The 17,353-nt window shown below is 52.6% G+C and overlaps 1 protein-coding gene across 1 annotated transcript; it reads right to left on the bottom strand.

The window, feature by feature from the left end:
* Positions 1-1,695: 1,695 nt before the first annotated feature.
* Zfhx2 (zinc finger homeobox 2) lies at positions 1,696-14,634 on the bottom strand. The gene is made up of 9 exons (XM_042686327.1): positions 12,541-14,634; positions 11,834-12,351; positions 11,116-11,356; positions 9,588-9,662; positions 8,846-8,904; positions 7,179-7,379; positions 6,585-6,711; positions 2,953-6,414; positions 1,696-2,683 (listed from the first exon to the last, which is right to left on the bottom strand). The coding sequence occupies exons 1-9, from the start codon at positions 14,594-14,596 to the stop codon at positions 1,704-1,706; spliced, it is 7,719 nt and encodes a 2,572-aa protein (XP_042542261.1). The 5' UTR covers positions 14,597-14,634; the 3' UTR covers positions 1,696-1,703.
* Positions 14,635-17,353: the final 2,719 nt, after the last annotated feature.

Here is a 17,353-nt window from a genome sequence, read left to right as displayed (position 1 = left end):
TCCCTCCTATCCCCTCTGAGCTTCATAGGCAGGTCCTAACTCTTGGAGCCACCTCCAGCAGCTGCTGCTTAGTGGAAAGGTTGGGCTCAGCTAGAGGGAGCAGGAGCAAGGACAGAGTAAGAGGGAGGAAAATCAATTATGGGGAGCAAGGGATTAATCCTACAAAGGCAAAGGAAATTCAAGAAGGATCTAGAAATGTGATAGGGCCATCAGAGAGGGAAATAAGTCTGTGGAAAGAGTAAATGAGAGGAGATGGTGGTAGGCAAAAGGGACACAGAAACCCTGCCCTGTTCACCCATCTTTTCCTGGGACCGCTCAGATATTTCAAGCATTGATTTTTGACAGCTGAGAAAGATGGGTTATTACCCATTTTGATACTCAATTCATGGGACAGCAACATGTCTCTCCCCACAGTCCAGACAAAGGGGAAGGGCCAACTGCTTCCAGTCCTGAGATTCACCAGAGTTAAAGCAATCTGGTCTTCCAGAGCTGAGAAGGTTTAGAGAAATCCTTAACATGAGGGCAAGGGTGACACAAACAGGGGAAAAACAAAACAAAACAAAAAAAAACCACTTGTTTGATGGGAGGTTGGGTGTTTTTTTTCTTCTGTATTTTCCAAGTTTGTTATTCTTTAGTTCATTCCTCTGGTCTCTCCATCTCTCTTTCGTGTGCATATGCACACTCTCTCTCTCACTCTCATTTTTGGTTGTGTGTGTTTCAGTTTTTTTTTTTTTTTTCAAAGAACTTTGGATTTGCCATTGGTGGGCAGTGCTGATCCCTGGAGGCTGGCCCACCCTGTGACAGGGCTAGGACAAGGGGCAGGCCCACAGCTGCTGAGAGGATCTCTGTGTTTAAAGCCTTTGAGAATAAGTTACTGCAGTTCCCAGGATGCTGGGTGGAGGCTGGCAGAGGGGTTCCTGGCGGCGGCTTCTGCTGAGTCCAGGCTGCAGGGGCCCCCTGTCAGGCGAAGAGAGGTTGGGAGGGATATGGGAGAGTGAATGGGGGCCTTCTTCCTCTGCCAACCTCCAGTTTGGTTAGTTTTATGGGCTCCCTGCCCATCCTAGGCTCCTACTTTAGGAGCCAAGTAGGTTTTGGAAAGAGTTTGTGAGCGGTATGGCGCTCTAGAAAAGTAGGGGTGGGGTGAAGGGGTGTGGCAGTTTGTATTCTGCCCCCCACTTTTGTCTTGGGTTTTCTTTTTTCTTGTTTCTCTTCTTTCATTTCATTTTCTCTTCTTTTTTTTTCTTTCCTTTTTTTTTTTCTTTTTGGTGTTTTCTCAGTCAGTGGGATAGCACTGGATAGTTATGTATGGTCATTTATGAAGGGGGCTAGGAATTTAATAGGGCAAGGAAGAAGGAATGGAGGATAGATTTTTTTTTTTGGTCTGGAGGCAGACATGTAAGAATAGTCAGGATGAAAGGGGTGTGTGTGTGTGTGTGTGTGTGTGTGTGTGTGTGTATTTGTAGACAAGGGTAAGGAGTACATCTGCAAGTTTTGAGGACAAGGATCGGTGGCTGGGTGAGGAGGAGGCAGGACTCTGCTGGAGGTGGGGTGTGTAAAGCCCACAGAGGGTGAGAATTGAAAGATTCCCAAGAGGTGGGCAGAGCCAAAGGTTGGGGCGAGGGATCTGAGCTCCTACCAAACACCCCTCTGGGTATAAGAGAAAGCTCTGAGGCCCTCCCCTCTCCCTATCTTGGTTTATCTGTTTATAAAGCTAGAAGTGTAGAGGTAGTAGTAGTTTTTGGGTTGGAGTCCGTGTGAGGTAATCTTGCTTCCTCTTTGGCAAAAGCCACAGCAGCTGTGGCAGCAGTGGCGGCGTTGGTGACGGTGATGGATGGGCCCCCTGGGGGTGGGGCCGCCTTGCGCCTGTGGGCCGAGGAGCGCAGGTGGGAGGCCAGGGCTTCACGCCCACTCAGCAGCACCTCACATGCCAGGCAGTGGTAGGTGCAGATGGGCACCCGCAGTGGGGGAGGCATGGGACCCCCAGAGCCCCGCCCAAAGAAGCAGAAGGATCTCTGGTGGGCAGTAGCTGGGGCTTCCCCATCAAATGACATCTTGCACTGGCGGCACAGGTAGCGGTGAGTCACATCCACAGTGGAGATGCCGGTGCTGCCTGTCAGCAGCTCATCAGCCTCACCAGCTTCCCCCTCCCCCAGAGCGGGCAATTCAGGAGGATTTGGAGGTGCTGTGGCTGTGGGCTCAGGGGCCTGGGAGGGTGTCTGTAGGAGAGTATTTGGGAGCAGCCCAATAAGGGTCTGAGGTATCACAGGGTTCATGGGAAACAGCCCCTTCTTCATGCCATAGAGCTGTTGGAAATAGGCCCCCTGTAATTGGGGGCCAAAGACAGCTGGGGGTGCTGCTCCCCCTGCAGGGGGCAATGGGAAGGGCAGGAATTGGCCCCCCAACAAGGCTGGGACAGTGGCCTTCAGTGCTTTGAGGTTCTTGAGGGCATCACTGGAGGAGCTGGGAGGAGCTGCTCCTGGCTTTCGCTCACTAGATACCTTGTTCCCTGAGGGCTCAGTAGCTGGGCCTGGGACTGGGTCAGTAGTGCCTGCTGTGGAATTGTTGGTTTGGTCGGGCACAGGTCTCTGGGGTAAGGGGAGGCCAGGGCCTGCAGTCTGGACCACTGTGGTAGCAGGCAGGACTGAAGTGGCAAGGCCAAGGAGGCCTGAGGAGGCTGCAGAGCCTAGAAGATGAAACGGGTGATGAAGGATTAGCTAGCTCCTGACCCTCCTGCTACAGAGCAGCGCGCTCTCTCTCTCTTTCTCTCTCCCCCCTCCCACACACTCACCTTCCCACACATAGCTTCCACACCCCTCTCCCTCCTTTACCAAGGAGCCTGAAGCAAGGAAGGCCACAGGAGACGCACAGCACAAGTGTCAAGAAGGGAAGGGAAAGGCATGCTGTTAGAGGGATGTTCTTTCAAGTCAGCTTCTCCCAGCTTTCCCTACTCACCTGAATTGAAAGGTGCTAAACTGCTGAGCTGCGGCTGGGCCAGAGCTGGGCCAGACAAAAGGACTGGGGCCAGGCGAGGCAGGGTTGGAGCAGCCCCAAGAGGCACAGAGGCAGGTGTTGGAGCAGGTGGGACCTTGGGAGCTGGTGGCGCCTCGGATGCCGGAGCTAAGTCGTAGCACTTGCTTTCACTCTTGAGCTGGGCTCGGACCGCCTCCTTGAGCTTGGCCAGGTGCTGGCGGGAAAAGAGATGGCCTCGGCAGGAGACATAGAAATCATACTTGACATCACAGTAGGGACAGTCCGTGCGCTGGGCTGCCAGGGGACCCTCACCGCTTCCCCCATTACCAACAAGGCTTGCCCCTTGCAGTTTGGCCTTCTTTTCCTTGGCACGAGCATTCTGGAACCAGACTTGAATGACTCTCTTAGGCAGCCCAATTTCCTCCCCCAGCACCTCGCACTCCTGCATGGTGGGAGTGCGGTAGGCTTCGTAGCAGGCTTTCATAATCTTCAGCTGCAGGCTGCTCATCTGAGTCCTGTAGCGTCGCTGCCCCATTCCATCTGGAACTCCAGTCCCACCTCCTAACCCGCCACTGCTCCCTCCAGCCCCAGGGGACTCTGGTTCAGCAAGGCTGGAAACGGATGAATCACTTAGGTCCCCTGCTGATGGGCTACAAGCCTCACTCTCTGGAGAGGCTTTGGATGGCTCCTCTGGGCCCTCATCCTCAATGGGTGGAGGAGGTGGTGGGAGAGGCGGCTCTGGTGTTGGTGTGGTGGTCTCTTTCCCAGGTGGCAGAAAAGGTAGGGGCCCAGCAGCAGGGGTGACTGTGGGGTAGGGAAAACCAGGTGGTTCCCTTTTGGGAACTTCCCTCCCAGTCCCTTCATCTATTTTGCCCAATAGGAGGTTGAACTTGGGGAAGGGTGCGGGGGTAGGTGTGACAGTGGCTTTGACTGCTGGGCTGCCCACACCCCCAGGGGCACTCCGAAACTGACCTTTCCTTTCCCGAGCTCTGGTATTCTGAAACCAGACCTGTACTACTCGCTTTTTGAGCCCCACCTCCTCGGAGATGCAGTCAAGCATCTTGCGCGTCGGGTTGGAGTCCTGCATATACCAGCGGTACAGGATCTCCAGCTGCTCGGGCAGGATGGTAGTGCGCAGCCGCTTGTCCCGGGGAGGCTCGCCCTCCCCTCCACCCCCTGTCTCACTGCCTGTGGGGGACAGACTGCCATCCTCATGCTTCCGTTTGAGGGGTGGCCCTGGCGCAGGTGGGTTGCCTGCCACCAGAGAGTTTCGCTCCCCCAAAACCAGCAAGGGCAGATCTAGGAGTTGAGGGGGAGCACTGGGTTGCACAGATGGCAGGAAATGCAGTTGGCGGTGACTGGACAGGAGGTCCTGGCTGGGAAAAGCCATGGTGCACTGGTCACAGGTGTGGGCTGTGGAAGGCGAGGGAGGAGCCTTTCCTTCCGGCTCTTTGTCTCCTGGCTTTATTGCCTCCACTTGACTCAGCTCCTCCACGTCTGGAGGTTCAGGTGATGGACCGTCAGGCCCTGTTGGGGGTTCCAGTCTCTGTTCTTCCTCCACTTCTTCCTCTTCCACCTCTTCTTCCTCTTCCCCTCTCTCTGCCTCTTCCTCCTCTTCCTCGGGAGTCTGGTCGTCATAGCACTTCTTGAGGTGCCGTACTAACTCAAAAACACAAGAGAAGGTGATGTGGCAGCGCCTACAGCCAGAACCTCCACTGGTGCCACCTCCAGCTGGCACAGGCCCACCCTCACTGGCATTTTTGCGTGCTTTCTGGCGGGCATTCTGGAACCATACTACCACCACACGGCTAGCCAGACCCAAGAGACTTGCAAGCCGCTCCACCTCTCCATCTTTGGGGTAGGCACTGGTCTCAAAGAAAGACTGCAGGGCCTGAGTCTGGAATTCCGTGAACTTGGTTCTGGAGAAGCGGCGGCCTGCAGGCATGAGGGGAGGAAGATTTCCTTTGGAGCTTTCTTCCTCCTCAGGGGGCCAGTGTCCTACCCGGCTTCGCTCCTCAGGGGCACGGGTCCCCCCTGCTTCAGGCTCTGGGACCAGGAAAGTTGGGCCAAGCTGGGGCGCAGGTGACTTTAGGGACCCATCGGGTGGCTTGGGGGGCTCCACAGGGGGTGGGAATAGGCTGTCATAGCTCTTGCGAAACTGAGCAGCATACCGGCTGAGAGCCTCAAAGGGCAGAAAACGGCGGTGGACATGCTCCTCGTGGGTCTTGAGGATAAGCATATTGGAGAAGAGCTTCCCACAGGCCCCACAGGCCAGTTTGTCCCCACCCCCCAGGGTCTCTGGGGGAGGGGGTGTTGGAGGAGGGGGTGCAGCCTGCTTCCCTTCATTGTATTGAATCACCAGTTCGAAGCCAAAGTTTTCTAGGAGAGCTTTTGCTGCTGTGCTGGCTGCCTCGTTGGGTGATGGGTGGGGTGGGGAGGAAGACCCTGCCTCATTCCCTTCCTCTGCCACGGGTGGGCGTTCCCATTCTCGCTCAGCCAGCTCAGCCTTTGGGGCAGGTGGGAGGGGAGGTGGGGTGGCAGCTGGAAGGGACAACATAGGTGCAGGCCCAGCAAGTGCCAGCTTGGGCCCCACCTTGAGGTCATGGAGGTAGAAGGGCAGGAGCAGCTGCTGCTGCTGGAGCTTCAGCAGGGATTCGGGCACTAGAGGGAAGGGAGGCAGGACTGGTGGGGTGAAGAGAGGGGCTGGGAATCGATGCAGATCCAAGGGAGGTGGGGGTGGGGACAGGAAGGGCAGTCCCGATATGAAGCCACAGGAGTCAGGGCCCTTTTTCTCAGTGCCCACCTCCCCCTCAGTCTCGCCTTCTTTAGGCTCTTCTTGGCTACGCTCTGGCCCATCTGCCTTGGCATCACTCTTGGTTCCCCGTGACCGAGTCTGGTGCAGAACTGACCGCATGTGAATCTCCAAGGTGGAACTCTGATTATAGGAAACTCGGCAAACTGTACACTTGAAAGGCTTGTCTGTGGCAGCAGTGGTGGTGGGTGGGGCACCTGCCTCTCCCCGGGCAGGGCCAGAGGGGTCAATGGCAGCCTTCTTCATCTTATGAAGGTGGGAGACAGAATTATAGTGAACCAAGAGGATATTCTTCTGAGTGAAGGACTCCTTACACACAGTACACTTATAGGGCCTGGCAGGATCAAGAAACTTGTCCAGGGCAAAGTTGGTAGTCTTCCGATAGGTTAGAGGGTGGCGAGAGTCAGCTGGGGCTGGCTCTGCAGCACGGGGTTCTCCCACTTCTTCCTCCTCCATTGTGGCAGGTGGAGGAGCTACTTCTTCAGCTTGGGCATCAGGCTGCAAGCCTGGAGATGGGGCTGGAGAAGATGGTTGATCAAGGCTTTCAGAGGGCTTATCTGGAGCCTCAACTGAGGGCAGGGGAGGTTCAGGAACTGGATCTGGGCTGGCTTCTGGGGTCAGGTTAGGGCCTTCTACAGGAAAGAGAAGAAGGTGCAATAAGCAGAGGTCAGTGTTCAAGCTGGGCTCACCCAGTCAATATCCAAGACAAATGACTGGCCTCAGTTGTCTTAAGGCCGCCTTAGTCTGTGGAGATCAGATCCCCTTTCCTGCCACCTTGGAGGTATGCTGTCCCCTTTCTTACCTGCTGCCTGCTCTTTGCTGGGAGTAGACTCAGGCCCAGGAGTGGGAGGCTCTGGGCCATCCTCCAGAGGGTTTAGTGTGGGCCCAGGAAGCACTTTGGTCGTAAAGGTCATCTCTACAGTTGTGGCCTGTAATTTGAGAAATCTTAGTGGCTTCACCACCACCCCTAGTGGTGTTCCTGAACTATCCATACTGTACCTACACCTATACCTGTGCTGAGCTCCCCTTCTGTGGGTCAATCTCCCATCAAACTGCTGCTTTTCCAACTGATGACAGTCTGGCAGCTGACAATCACCTCTGGTCTCTCTCTTTCACAGGATGAAAGTAATCTTACCCTAAGGCTACCTGTTCCTGACAGGCCTCGGCCTGTGTTAAAACAGCTCTTCTCAGGATTTAAAGGAAGTGAGGATACTTGTTGGTTTCATCCATGAGTACAGGAAGCTCAGTGGTGAGTATCTTCCCAACTCTATAAATTCCCAACGTAAGTCTCTGAAATGTTGCTTTGTTCAATCTCTTCCCCTGGCCTTTACATCCTTACTCTTCCCTCTTCCTCCCTCCCAGATGGCCCTGATAGCCTTGCTCAGCCCATACTCACCACAAGTAGCAGCTTTTCAACACACTCGGGTACCACGTTGTGAAGGTGGCTGAGGTGGAAGTGCAGGGCAGGCCGGCCCGCCAGCTGTTCCTGGCACAGTGGGCACCTGTATTTGGGCTGCACAGCATGCTGGGACAGTGTATGAGCTCTCACCTGGTCAGATTCTGGGCTCATGAAGCTGCAGTAAGGACAGCAGTATACCTGGGGAGACAGATGGGTGGTGGAAGAAGAGTCAGGGTAGGAGGGACCCACCATCACACAGGCATTTGGGTTTCTCAACACAGCACTGTCTCCCAACTCCTGATATAGGAGGGAAGGCATCTCATTCTACCCAGCTCCCAGCCAGTCCTGAAAGAGCACTCCCTTGAACTGGGACAAAGGCCTACTCTAGAATGCTACCTTGCCTGTCTTTGTCTCTCCCTCCACTCTGGCTTCTATCTTTCTTACTTTTTAGAATTATTTTGGTGTATCTTTTTCTGTCTCTTCTTCTGCCCTACTCAGTTCTCCAGGTAACAGCCCTGTACCATACCAGATTTTGTTTTTGTACCCATTCCCATCCTGCCTGTCTTCTCTGAGGTATCTCCATTTCCTCTGGGTACTTTCTGGACCCAGAGGTTCCTTGGTCCTGGCCATTAGTTGCTTCTTCAATGTTCTTGAACATATGCAGGGGGGCCCCCTCCCTATCTATCTGCTCAGAAGCTGGCTCAACTGCTTCCACTTTTCCTTGTTTCTCTCTTCTTAATGCAGACAAATACCACAGCTCCTCCAGTGGCCTGGAAAAATTGGGGTCTGGCCCTCTCAGCACAACCTTGCCCACACCTCCAGAGGGGAGGAACCACAAGAGGCCTGCTGTCATCTGACTGGCTGAACTGCCAGGCTGCATTCACCTGCTGCCTCAGATCAGGCTTGTCTGGCTACTTTCCCCTCTTGTCACTTGGAAAGGAATAGTAACATCAAGGGCAGGATTGTCACAGAGGAAGGAAAACCAGGTACTCATCTTAAACACCTAGCCCTTAGAATAGACATCTATGCCAGACAGGCTGGAGGGAACAGAAATTAGGAAAAAAAACTGGACAGGTGCATTACTGCATACCATTGGGTAGTATGGAAGGCTGTTAGGGCAGGATAGCCTCTTCAGATTGGTTCCTCATAGTCTTCAGGCCACAAAGCTTAACTCCTGGGTCTTACCTAGATGCAAGTCCTAGGGATTTACAGATCTGTGGGACTTCCGGTGAGGGTAAGTCATTTGCTTGGTGTCTCCCATCAAGGAGATGCCAGGACAGCTCTGCCCAGATTTTGGGCTTTCTGAAGTATATAAACATCTGCCTTGTGTCTACTTGTTCTTTCTTCAGCTAGTTTTTTTTTTCTTTCTTTTTGCCCTTTCCACTTATTTGTTCTTTCCTCCATCTGCCTCCTGTCTTTCTTACCTTCGATAGATTCTCTTTTCACCTTTCCTCTTATCCCTTCCTGTCATCTCTTGCTATTTCTTGCTTTCCTGGGTAGCTCTGTGTCATATGTATGAACATACAGCTGGTTTGGGGCAGGATTTCTCATGTGTGGTATTCTAAGTGAAATAAGCCACAAGCATGACAAAAGCCTTATCACACAGAATATATCAGTAAAACCAGGCCTCTGCCTCTACTCATCCCAGTTACCCCAGTTCTGACCATGGTCTGGTTGGCATTGTCTCTGGAAAGGCCAGTCTTGTTCTCTGCCTCTTCAGATGCTGAGGATAAGAGCAGAAGAGATTAAGGGACTCTGACGGTCTTCCCTTTCTCTTCCAAGACACCCCCACCCTATGCCAAGCCCTTAAGGTGATTTGTAGCACAGTGCTTTTGGGGTAGGAGGTAGGCTCCAGAAAGTAGAATGGGCAAGAAACTCAGTGGCCAAGTGAGGCCCAGCAGGGGCCAACTCCAGCTTAGCAGAATGTCCAATTGGGTCCTCAAGTCAGGGCAAAGGGCAAAAATGCCCTGACTTCCATTGTTTGGCTTCCCCTCTTCTCAGTGAGCCTTTTCAGGTCTTTTTTTTTTTTTTTTGGTCGGTCATGGGGCTTGAACTCTGGGCCTGGGTGCTGTCCCTCAGCTCTTCAGCTCAAGGCTAGCATTCTACCACTTGAGCCAAAGCACCACCTCCAGTTTTCTGGTGGTTTATTGGAGATAAGAATGTCACGGAGTTTCCTGCCAGGGCTGACTTTGAACTGAGATCTTCAGATCTCAGCCTCCTGAGTAGCTAGGACTACAGGCATGAGCCACTGGCACCAGCTCAGTGAGCCTTTTCTTTGATCAGTTTTACTCCTTCAGCACAGGAAACCTTGCTGTGTGCATGGATTTCTACAAGGTCCTGTGAATATCCCAGAATATATGAGGACTATGGAGAGGGAAAAGAAAACAGATCAGAGGAGCAACTCACTTAGTTGTTCTATCTTGCTCTGGGCATCTTTCTCAGGGGTGGACAGCTCAGCTAAGGGAGTAACAGGAGCCTTTCCTGTGTAGAACAAGGGGAGAGAATCTTCTTAAAGAGGTGAAGGAAGACATAAGGCAGAGGAAACAGGACAAGCAGCCAGTCAATGAGGAAGAAAATGGACAGGTAAATCAATAGGCAGAAGAGGATAAAAAGCCACCAAAAAGAAATACACAAAGGATGGAGGGAAACAAATACAGTTTAAGAAATAGTAGAACTTAAGAGATCACAACCACCCCCATTCCCCCACTATATTTCCCTTCCCCCCCTACCCCCCACCCAATCCTTTTATAGGAGCAAATTCAAATTTGGCAGGAGATATGGAAACTGAACTAAACTTGGCTCTCTGGCTTGACTGACTCTGGAAGCAGGGAGTGAGCTTCAACCATGGAGAGGGAGGGACACTGCAGAAGGAAGCTAAGGTTGAAGAAAAACTGTGGCTGTGGTAAGCAGGAGGCGGCGGGTCTAGCTGGGAGAGGAGATTACCACTCAAGTAAGAATTGACAGACGTGTAGGAATTTATTTTCGGTGGCAGCCTAATTAAAGTGTTAAAGTTCCTTAACTCCATTCAGCCCTGCGCCAGGATCGTTAGCTATTGATCTGGGCCCCTCCAGCACTTAACTCCAGCCAGCATATTGGCAATTCAATTAGCACCAGTCAATGCTGCCTGTTCCTGGTTGTTGCTGCCTGTGCCCTCACCCTTGCCCACTGTTGGCCTCTCCAAAGCCCAGACACCCATGCCCACTTCTGATAGCCCCTTCCAGGCTCTTCTTTTGCACCCTCTGCACCAGTGGTGCCTAGCTGGCTGTTCCTGGCCTCTATTAGTACAACCTCAGATGCATAATAGGGACTCTAAAGCCATGCCTTAGGGCTGAAGACCTCCTAAGAGATAGGAAATAGCTGAGAAGCTTATCCAGGCCTCTTTTCACCCTGTTGTCTTGGACCGTGCCCACAGTTTCCACTTTCTTCCAATAAGTGTGGCCCAGCATGAATCAGGTTATACCTTTTTGTTTGTTTGTTTTTGCCTTTTCTTTGCCTGGAACTGTTCCAGAATGCTACCCTCTAAATTCAGTAGAACCTAGGACATGAGTCACTACTTAGAATCAATGGGCCTGGGCGCTGTCCCCCAGCTCTTCAGCTCAAGGCGAGCGCTCTACCACTTGATCCACAGTGCCACTGAGATGGTTTATTGGAGATAAGAGTCTCACAGACTTTCCTGCCCAGGCTGGTTTTGAACTATGATCCTCAGATCTCAGCCTCCTGGGTAGCTAGTATTACAGGCGTAAGACACTGGCGCCCGGCTTCTTTTCCTTCTTGATGAGTAGCACTTATATTCCTGAAGCTTCCATCCTGTCTTCACACCTTCATAGCTACTTTCTACTTGCTACTGATGGCTCACAGACCCATCTCTTTCCTGGATCACTTAATCATCTATTCCCTGCAGTCTGCTACCCTCCTGCCAAGCCCTTATCCTCACCAGGAGTCCGGAGCTGCCCATGGCTGAAGCTCAGGATGTTCTGGAGAGCTGAGATTCCTTCCTCAGCAGTTGGGCCATTCTGCAGCAGCTGTAGACGCCTCTGGGCCTGGGCATCGCGGTGGGCAGGTGCACGCAGGTGTTGCAGCACAGCCAAGCGAGAGGGTGTCTCCCAGGCACACAATAAGCAACGGTAAAGTCCCAGCTCTGTCCCTGCTTCAGTTCCTTCCAATTCCAGCAGAAACTAGAACCAAAGGAAGATGCTGTGTCAGGCCCACAGGGACATCTCCAGATTTCAGGGGACTTCTTTCCTCCCCCAAGAGAGCCTGTCTAGTATTATCTCCCTCCCTAACACCCCCCACACCCGCTTGCTTCCCTCACCAGGGCCACCTGAGTATCCTGCTTGTTCTCCCAATCCCTTCTCCTACCAATCCTGGACTTCCTCCTAGTATGTAGATGGAATCTGCTCCTAGATGCTTAAACTTTTTCAGGTGATGTGATGAACTGAGCTGACATGGATCCATTCCTCCAGCCCCAACACCAGAAGAGTGACTAAAACCTGTCTCTTTTCAGAGTCCATTATGCTTTAACCTCTTGCTCCAGGTTTCCCCTTTTCTTTATGTCTATCAACTTGGGTTTTTCATCACTTCCCTACTCTGAATTTCCTCTTCCTCTTCCATCCCCTTTCCTTCTTTCATATTCCCTTCTGCCCCAGCCTCACCTTATAAATTTGGCTGTTTTCTTCATGGGCTGAACCCCGGGCATGAAGCTGCATCTTCTCCTTGCTATTGGACTCGAAGTCACAGATGTTACAGCGTAGATGCAAGGGGGAGACAGAACCATAAGGGGCCCCATCCCCTAGGGACAGTGGGGAGGAGGTGCCCAGGACTCCACCCCCCTCCCGCAAGTGGGCTGCCAGCTGGTACTTCTGGGCATGTTTGTCAGTCTTGAGATGGAGTTGGAAGTTGGCCTTGAGCTGGGTGCCGTAACAGCACAGTTTGCAGCGGTGTGTGTCTCCAGCCACCTCCTTCCATTCTGCTTCCGGGAGGCTCCGGCCTATGCTGCAGTGGTAGAGCAACAGCTCCAGGCTGTCTGTGCTGAAAGCCTGGCACACTAGGCAGCGAAACACCTTCAGGGCTGGGCTGTCATCTGGGGGTGGTGTAGTGGCCAGGCCATCTGATGAGGAGCCTAGGAGCTGACTTGGAGGCAGGTGAGCCTCCGGGGAAAGGCTGTCTGGGGCTAGAGGACAAAGAAGAATTAGTGCCCAAAGCAAAAAATGAGGACAGCATCAGTTTGCTATAGGGGGTGGGAGTGTGGGTAATGATGAGGGGGATTGGACAGTGCTCAGTGGTTGTTCTGGCCTTTGGGGAAAGCAGGGAGAAAAAGTGTTTGGCCTGGGCAGGAGCGAACAGAGTTCAGGAAGCTTACCAGGTGTGGGGAACTTTCGGGCAGGTGCTCCAAGATGGTGGAAACCATTGAGAAGCAGTTGGGCCTCCAGGGGCTTGTCAGGCCTCAGCCCAGGGCCAGGCATGGGAGTCTGAGGTTGTCCTAGGGTCTGGGGGCCAAAGTACTGGAAGAGTTCAGGAGAGTTGGTGGGGGCAGCCCCTGGTGGGGGAGGAGGTCCTGGCCCCACCAGCCCAGGTGGCAGGCCCAGTGGCAGGCCCTGGTGCAGCATTAGGACATTCTGCATGTGCTTCTCAGAGGTCATATGGATGCGCAGGTTGCGGGAGATGTTTGTCTCATAGCTACACACCTTGCACTGCCATGATGATTTGGTCTTGGGTTCTTTGTCCCCTGCAGAGGGTGGGAGGGATGCCTCTGGGGGACTTCCCTGCCCTCCAGGCCCCACCTGAAAGCCCTGCAGGTTGGCCAGATGTTTATCAGACTGCATGTGGATGCTGAGGTTCCCTTTGGTGGTGGTGGAATAGTTGCAGACATCACAGCGGTAGGGCTTGTAGCCACAGTTGTAGCTCTCTCCTCGGGCGAGGCGGGGATGGGCCCCCCCTGCGCTGCAGTAGCTGCAGTGACTGTTGCTCTCAGGGTGTTTCTCCCGCATGTGCACATCTAAAGTTTGTTGGTACTTGTAGTGCCAGTTGCACTTTGGACACTTGAGTGTCTTGCAGGAGTTGCGTGAGTGTAGCAAGGACATGTGGCTGGAGAGGCTGAGGCCCTGGAAGGCTGCAGGGGCTGGAGTGTAGTCATCAGGTAGGCGGTAGGGCTGGGGCAGGTCATTGGGGTCTTCAGGAGAGCCCACTGGAGCAGGGAGAATGCCCCCCTCCTTGGAGGTGGGTGAGCTTTGGTTGAGTTGGGGGCAGAGCCCTCTATCCTCTTCTTGCCCCTCGGGGAACCAATCTGGCCCTGCCTCGCCTGCTGCTATAGGCGATTCTTTGGCTTGGGTTGGGCTGGGGTCCCAGGTGGCTGGGGTTATGGTTGGGGAGGGAGGGCTAGCCATGACTTCCTCAGTGGGCAGGACAAGGGCCTGGACTTCTGCCTCGAGAGGACTGCCATGAATCTGGGGTACATTCACCTCCGTGTTCTCTGTGCTGCTGTTGTCAAAGGGTGTTTCAAGAGGAAGGCAAGGGAGAGGTTTTGGTTCCAGAAAGCTTAGAAGGGCCACACAACCCTTGTCCCCCTCCTGAAGCATGGCTGGGCTGCCTAGCAGGCTCTGGTGTTGGGCAGGGGTTAGCTTCACCCCATGAAACTGTGTGTGACCCATAAAGGCCTGGGGCCTACTGAAACCTAGGCGGCACAGTAGGCAGAGCCAGAAGAGTGCCCTGTGGTCTCCTACTCTGCTCCCCATGGGGCCATCTTTGGGATCTCCGGGTGGGTTTGGAGCCAGCCGGTAGCTCCAGAAGGCTCCATCCCTTCCCTCACAGGCAGCCGGAGATGGCGCTGAGGTATCATGGGACAGAATTTGGTCAGAAGAGCTAAAGCCTTGGATTGGGTCAAAGCCATGTTGGATGTGAAGGGCAGTGAGGTGTGAGGGTGGGGAGCGGGCAAGGAGAGGCAGTCTAGGCTCTTCCTTGATGCTTGCCTCACCCCAAGGGAAGCCCTTTGGTAACAGGAGCTCAGTGTCGCCTGGCAGGGATAGCTCGGCTACTAGGTAGGCTTCACCACTAGTTGTGTAGAATAAGTGGTTGCTTAGGTCTACAGGAGGGAGCCCTTCCTCCTCTTCCTCTTCCACCTCCTCCTCTGGCTCCTTGTTCTTTCCTGCCCCCAAGTCCTTTGGTGTGAAATGACCACAGCCAGGCTCTTCTTGGGGCTCCCCAGTCTCCTTTGGTGGGATGAGGCCACAGCCTGACTCCAGAGGCTCTCCCCCTGGCTCTGAGGGCCTCATGCTCTCAGAGGTGGAGGGGGCAATAGGGGACTCTTTGGTGACAGGATCAGAGGTGCTGGAAGAGCAGTTGTCCACAGGCAGGGATGGCGCATTGTGCCCAAGGGAGGAGGTGGTGCCAGTAGTAGAAACTGGGTTATGGGTGGCCATGGTGGAGGGGGATATGCTGGGAGTTCATTTCAGCGCGAAGCCAGTACCCTGTGGGGAAACATGGGGAGGACAGTGTAGTGAGCTTGCAGGTACCCTACCCAGGCTCACCCACCCCCATCCTCTTTGCTGAGCATCAGACTCAGACACTCACATGTATCTAACAGGCTCTAAAACTAACATAACTATTTCGCCCCAAACTAGCTCCTTTTTATCAAGTGTGTGTGTGCACGCACGCGCAAGTGCATGTGTATGTGCGTGCATGACTCAAGGCTGGCATTCTACTACTTGAGCTGCACCTCCACTTTTAGCTCTTTGGTGTTTAACAGGACTCATGGACTTTCCTGTGTGGGCTGACTTCAAACTGCAATCCTCGTATTTCAGTCTCCCAAGTAGCTAGGATTACAGATGTGAGCCACAGGCATTTGGCTCCATCTTGCGTATCTCAAAAGTTTATCCGTGGGCTGGAAACGTGGCTCAGTGGTAGAGTGCTTGCCTAGCATGCATGAAGCCCTGGGTTTAATTCCTCAGTACCACATAAGCAGAAAAAGCCAGAAGTGTGCTGTGGCTCAAGTGGTAGACTGCTAGCCTTGAGCAAAAAAACAAGCTTGGGGACAGTGCTCAGGCCCTGAGTTCAAGCCCCAGGACTGGCCAAAAAAAAAAAAAAAAAAAAGTTTATCCAATCCAAAAAAGTTTTCTTTTGTATACTTCATTTCCACCTGCATAGAAACCTCTAGAATGTATCAAACCCTGCACATACCATCTTCATACATCTTATCCACTACTTCAGCTTGGCCCAAGCCCTTAGCTCTTTCCCAAACAAATGCAGTTTGAATTCTCCCTCCATCCAACAGCCAGAATTTAATTCTCCACTAAGAAAAATATCAAACACTTTTTTTTTTTTGGTTGGTCGTGAGTGGCTGAACTCTGGGCCTGGGCGCTGTCCCTCAGCTCTTTAGCTCAAAGCTAGCATCCTACCACTTGAGCCACAGTACCACTTCCCACTTCCAGCATTTTTCTGCTTATGTGGTGCTGAAGAATCGAACCCAGGGCCTCCTGCATGCAACGTACGCATACCACCACTGAGCCAACTTCCTAGCCCTCAAATAGTTTTAAAAGTACACCAAATAAGCTGGGTGCTGGTGGCTCATGCCTGTAATCCTAGCTACTCAGGAGGCTGAGATCTGAGAATCATGGTTTCAAAGCCATCCCAGGCAGGAAAGTTGGAGAGACTCTTATCTCCAATAAACCACTCAGAGAACCATAAGTGGTGCTGTGGCTTAAGTAGTAGAGCGCTAGCCTTGAGCTGAAGAGCTGAGGGACAGCGTTCAGGCCCAGAGTTCAAGCTCCATGATCGACGAAAAAAAAGTACACCAAATAACAGAAGGAAACTTTTTGCCATCACCCAGCTTCAGGAATCACCAATTCACGACCAATTGTGTTTCATTTCTATCTTCATCTTCCATGAACTGTTTTAAAAGAAATTGCAAGGGCCTGGGAAGGTGGCTCAGGGGTAGAGTGCTTGCCTTGCATGCCTGAGGCCCTGGGTTTGATTCCCCAGCACCACATAAGCAAAAAGAAAGAAAGCCAGAAGTGGCGCTGTGGCTCAAGTGGTAGAGCGCTAGCCTTGAGCTGAAGAGCTGAGAGAAAGCGCCCAGGCCCAGAGTTCAGGCCCCATGACCGGACCCAAAAAAAAAAAAGAAAAATTTCAAGCACCATTTTTGTCAGTTGTGGGGCCTGAACTCTGGGCCTGGGTGCTCTCAGCTCTTTAGCTCAAAGCTAGCATTCTTTTTTGCTCCTGAGTAGCTAGGATTATAGGCATGAGCCACCGATGCCCAACTTCAGTTCTTTTTATTTTTTTTGGTTGTGTGGCCTGAACTCTGGGACTGGGTACTGTCCCTCAGCTCTTCAGCTCAAGGATAGCGCTCTACCACTCGAGCCACATTGCCACTTCTGGCTTTTTCTGCTTATGTGATGCTGAGGAATCGAACCCAGGCATGTGAGGCAAGTACTTTACCACTGAGCCACCTCCCCAGCCCCCATGATCATCTTTTAAACATGCAAATCATACTATGTCCTGCTAGAAATCCACCAGTGCACTGGGAATAGAATCCCTCATCCACAAAAGTGCCTGCCTGCCAGACTCCTATCTTCACACTCTCCATCTTGCCTTGCTCCAGCCAACTGGTCTTTTTTTACTTTTTGCTTCTGTTTTTGGTCCTATTTCTCAAACATGCCAAGTTCATTTCCACTTGGGACCTTTGCCCATGTGTTCAGTATGCCTGGAACAGCCTATTGGCTGTTTGACATTTGTAATGCTTAAATATCTTCCAGTGAACCTACCCCTCTGTTGAAATCAAAATTGCCCCCAGGGTAACGTGTGTGTGTGTGTGTGTGTGTGTGTGTGTGTGTGCGTGCGCGTGCGTGCGTGTGTGTGTGTGTGCACATGCACGCGTGTGTGCGTGTATGTATTGGTTGGTACTAGGGCTTCAACTTAGGTCCTTGAGATGTTCTTTAGCTTCTTCCATTCAAAGCTAGTGTTTTACCATTTGATCCACACTTCCACTTCCAGCTTCTTGCTGGTTGACTGGAGATAAGACTCTGTTAGATTTGTCTGCTAGGGTGGCTTTGAACTTCAATCCTGAGATCTCTACCTCCTAAAGTAGCTAAGATTATAGGTGTGAGCCACCAGCACGGCGGCTCCTAGGTATTCCTCCCTTCTCCTAGAAGGTTAAGTTCTATGAGGACAGAAACTTGGCT

The sequence above is a fragment of the Dipodomys spectabilis genome, unplaced genomic scaffold, assembly GCF_019054845.1.
Source record: "Dipodomys spectabilis isolate Male_0828 unplaced genomic scaffold, ASM1905484v1 ptg000097l, whole genome shotgun sequence".
In the NCBI taxonomy this organism is placed as follows: Eukaryota; Metazoa; Chordata; class Mammalia; order Rodentia; family Heteromyidae; genus Dipodomys; species Dipodomys spectabilis.
This window is presented reverse-complemented; position numbering and strand designations above follow the sequence as displayed.

Coding starts and splice junctions, on each gene's coding strand:
- Zfhx2 (XM_042686327.1), bottom strand. CDS start 14,596: ATGGCCACCCATAACCCAGTTTCTACTACTGGCACCACCTCCTCCCTT. Junction 7,380..8,845: donor ACAATGCCAACCAGACCATG/GTCAGAACTGGG, acceptor CTGTCTCCCCAG/GTATACTGCTGTCCTTACTG. Junction 2,684..2,952: donor TTTAGCACCTTTCAATTCAG/GTGAGTAGGGAA, acceptor TTCATCTTCTAG/GCTCTGCAGCCTCCTCAGGC.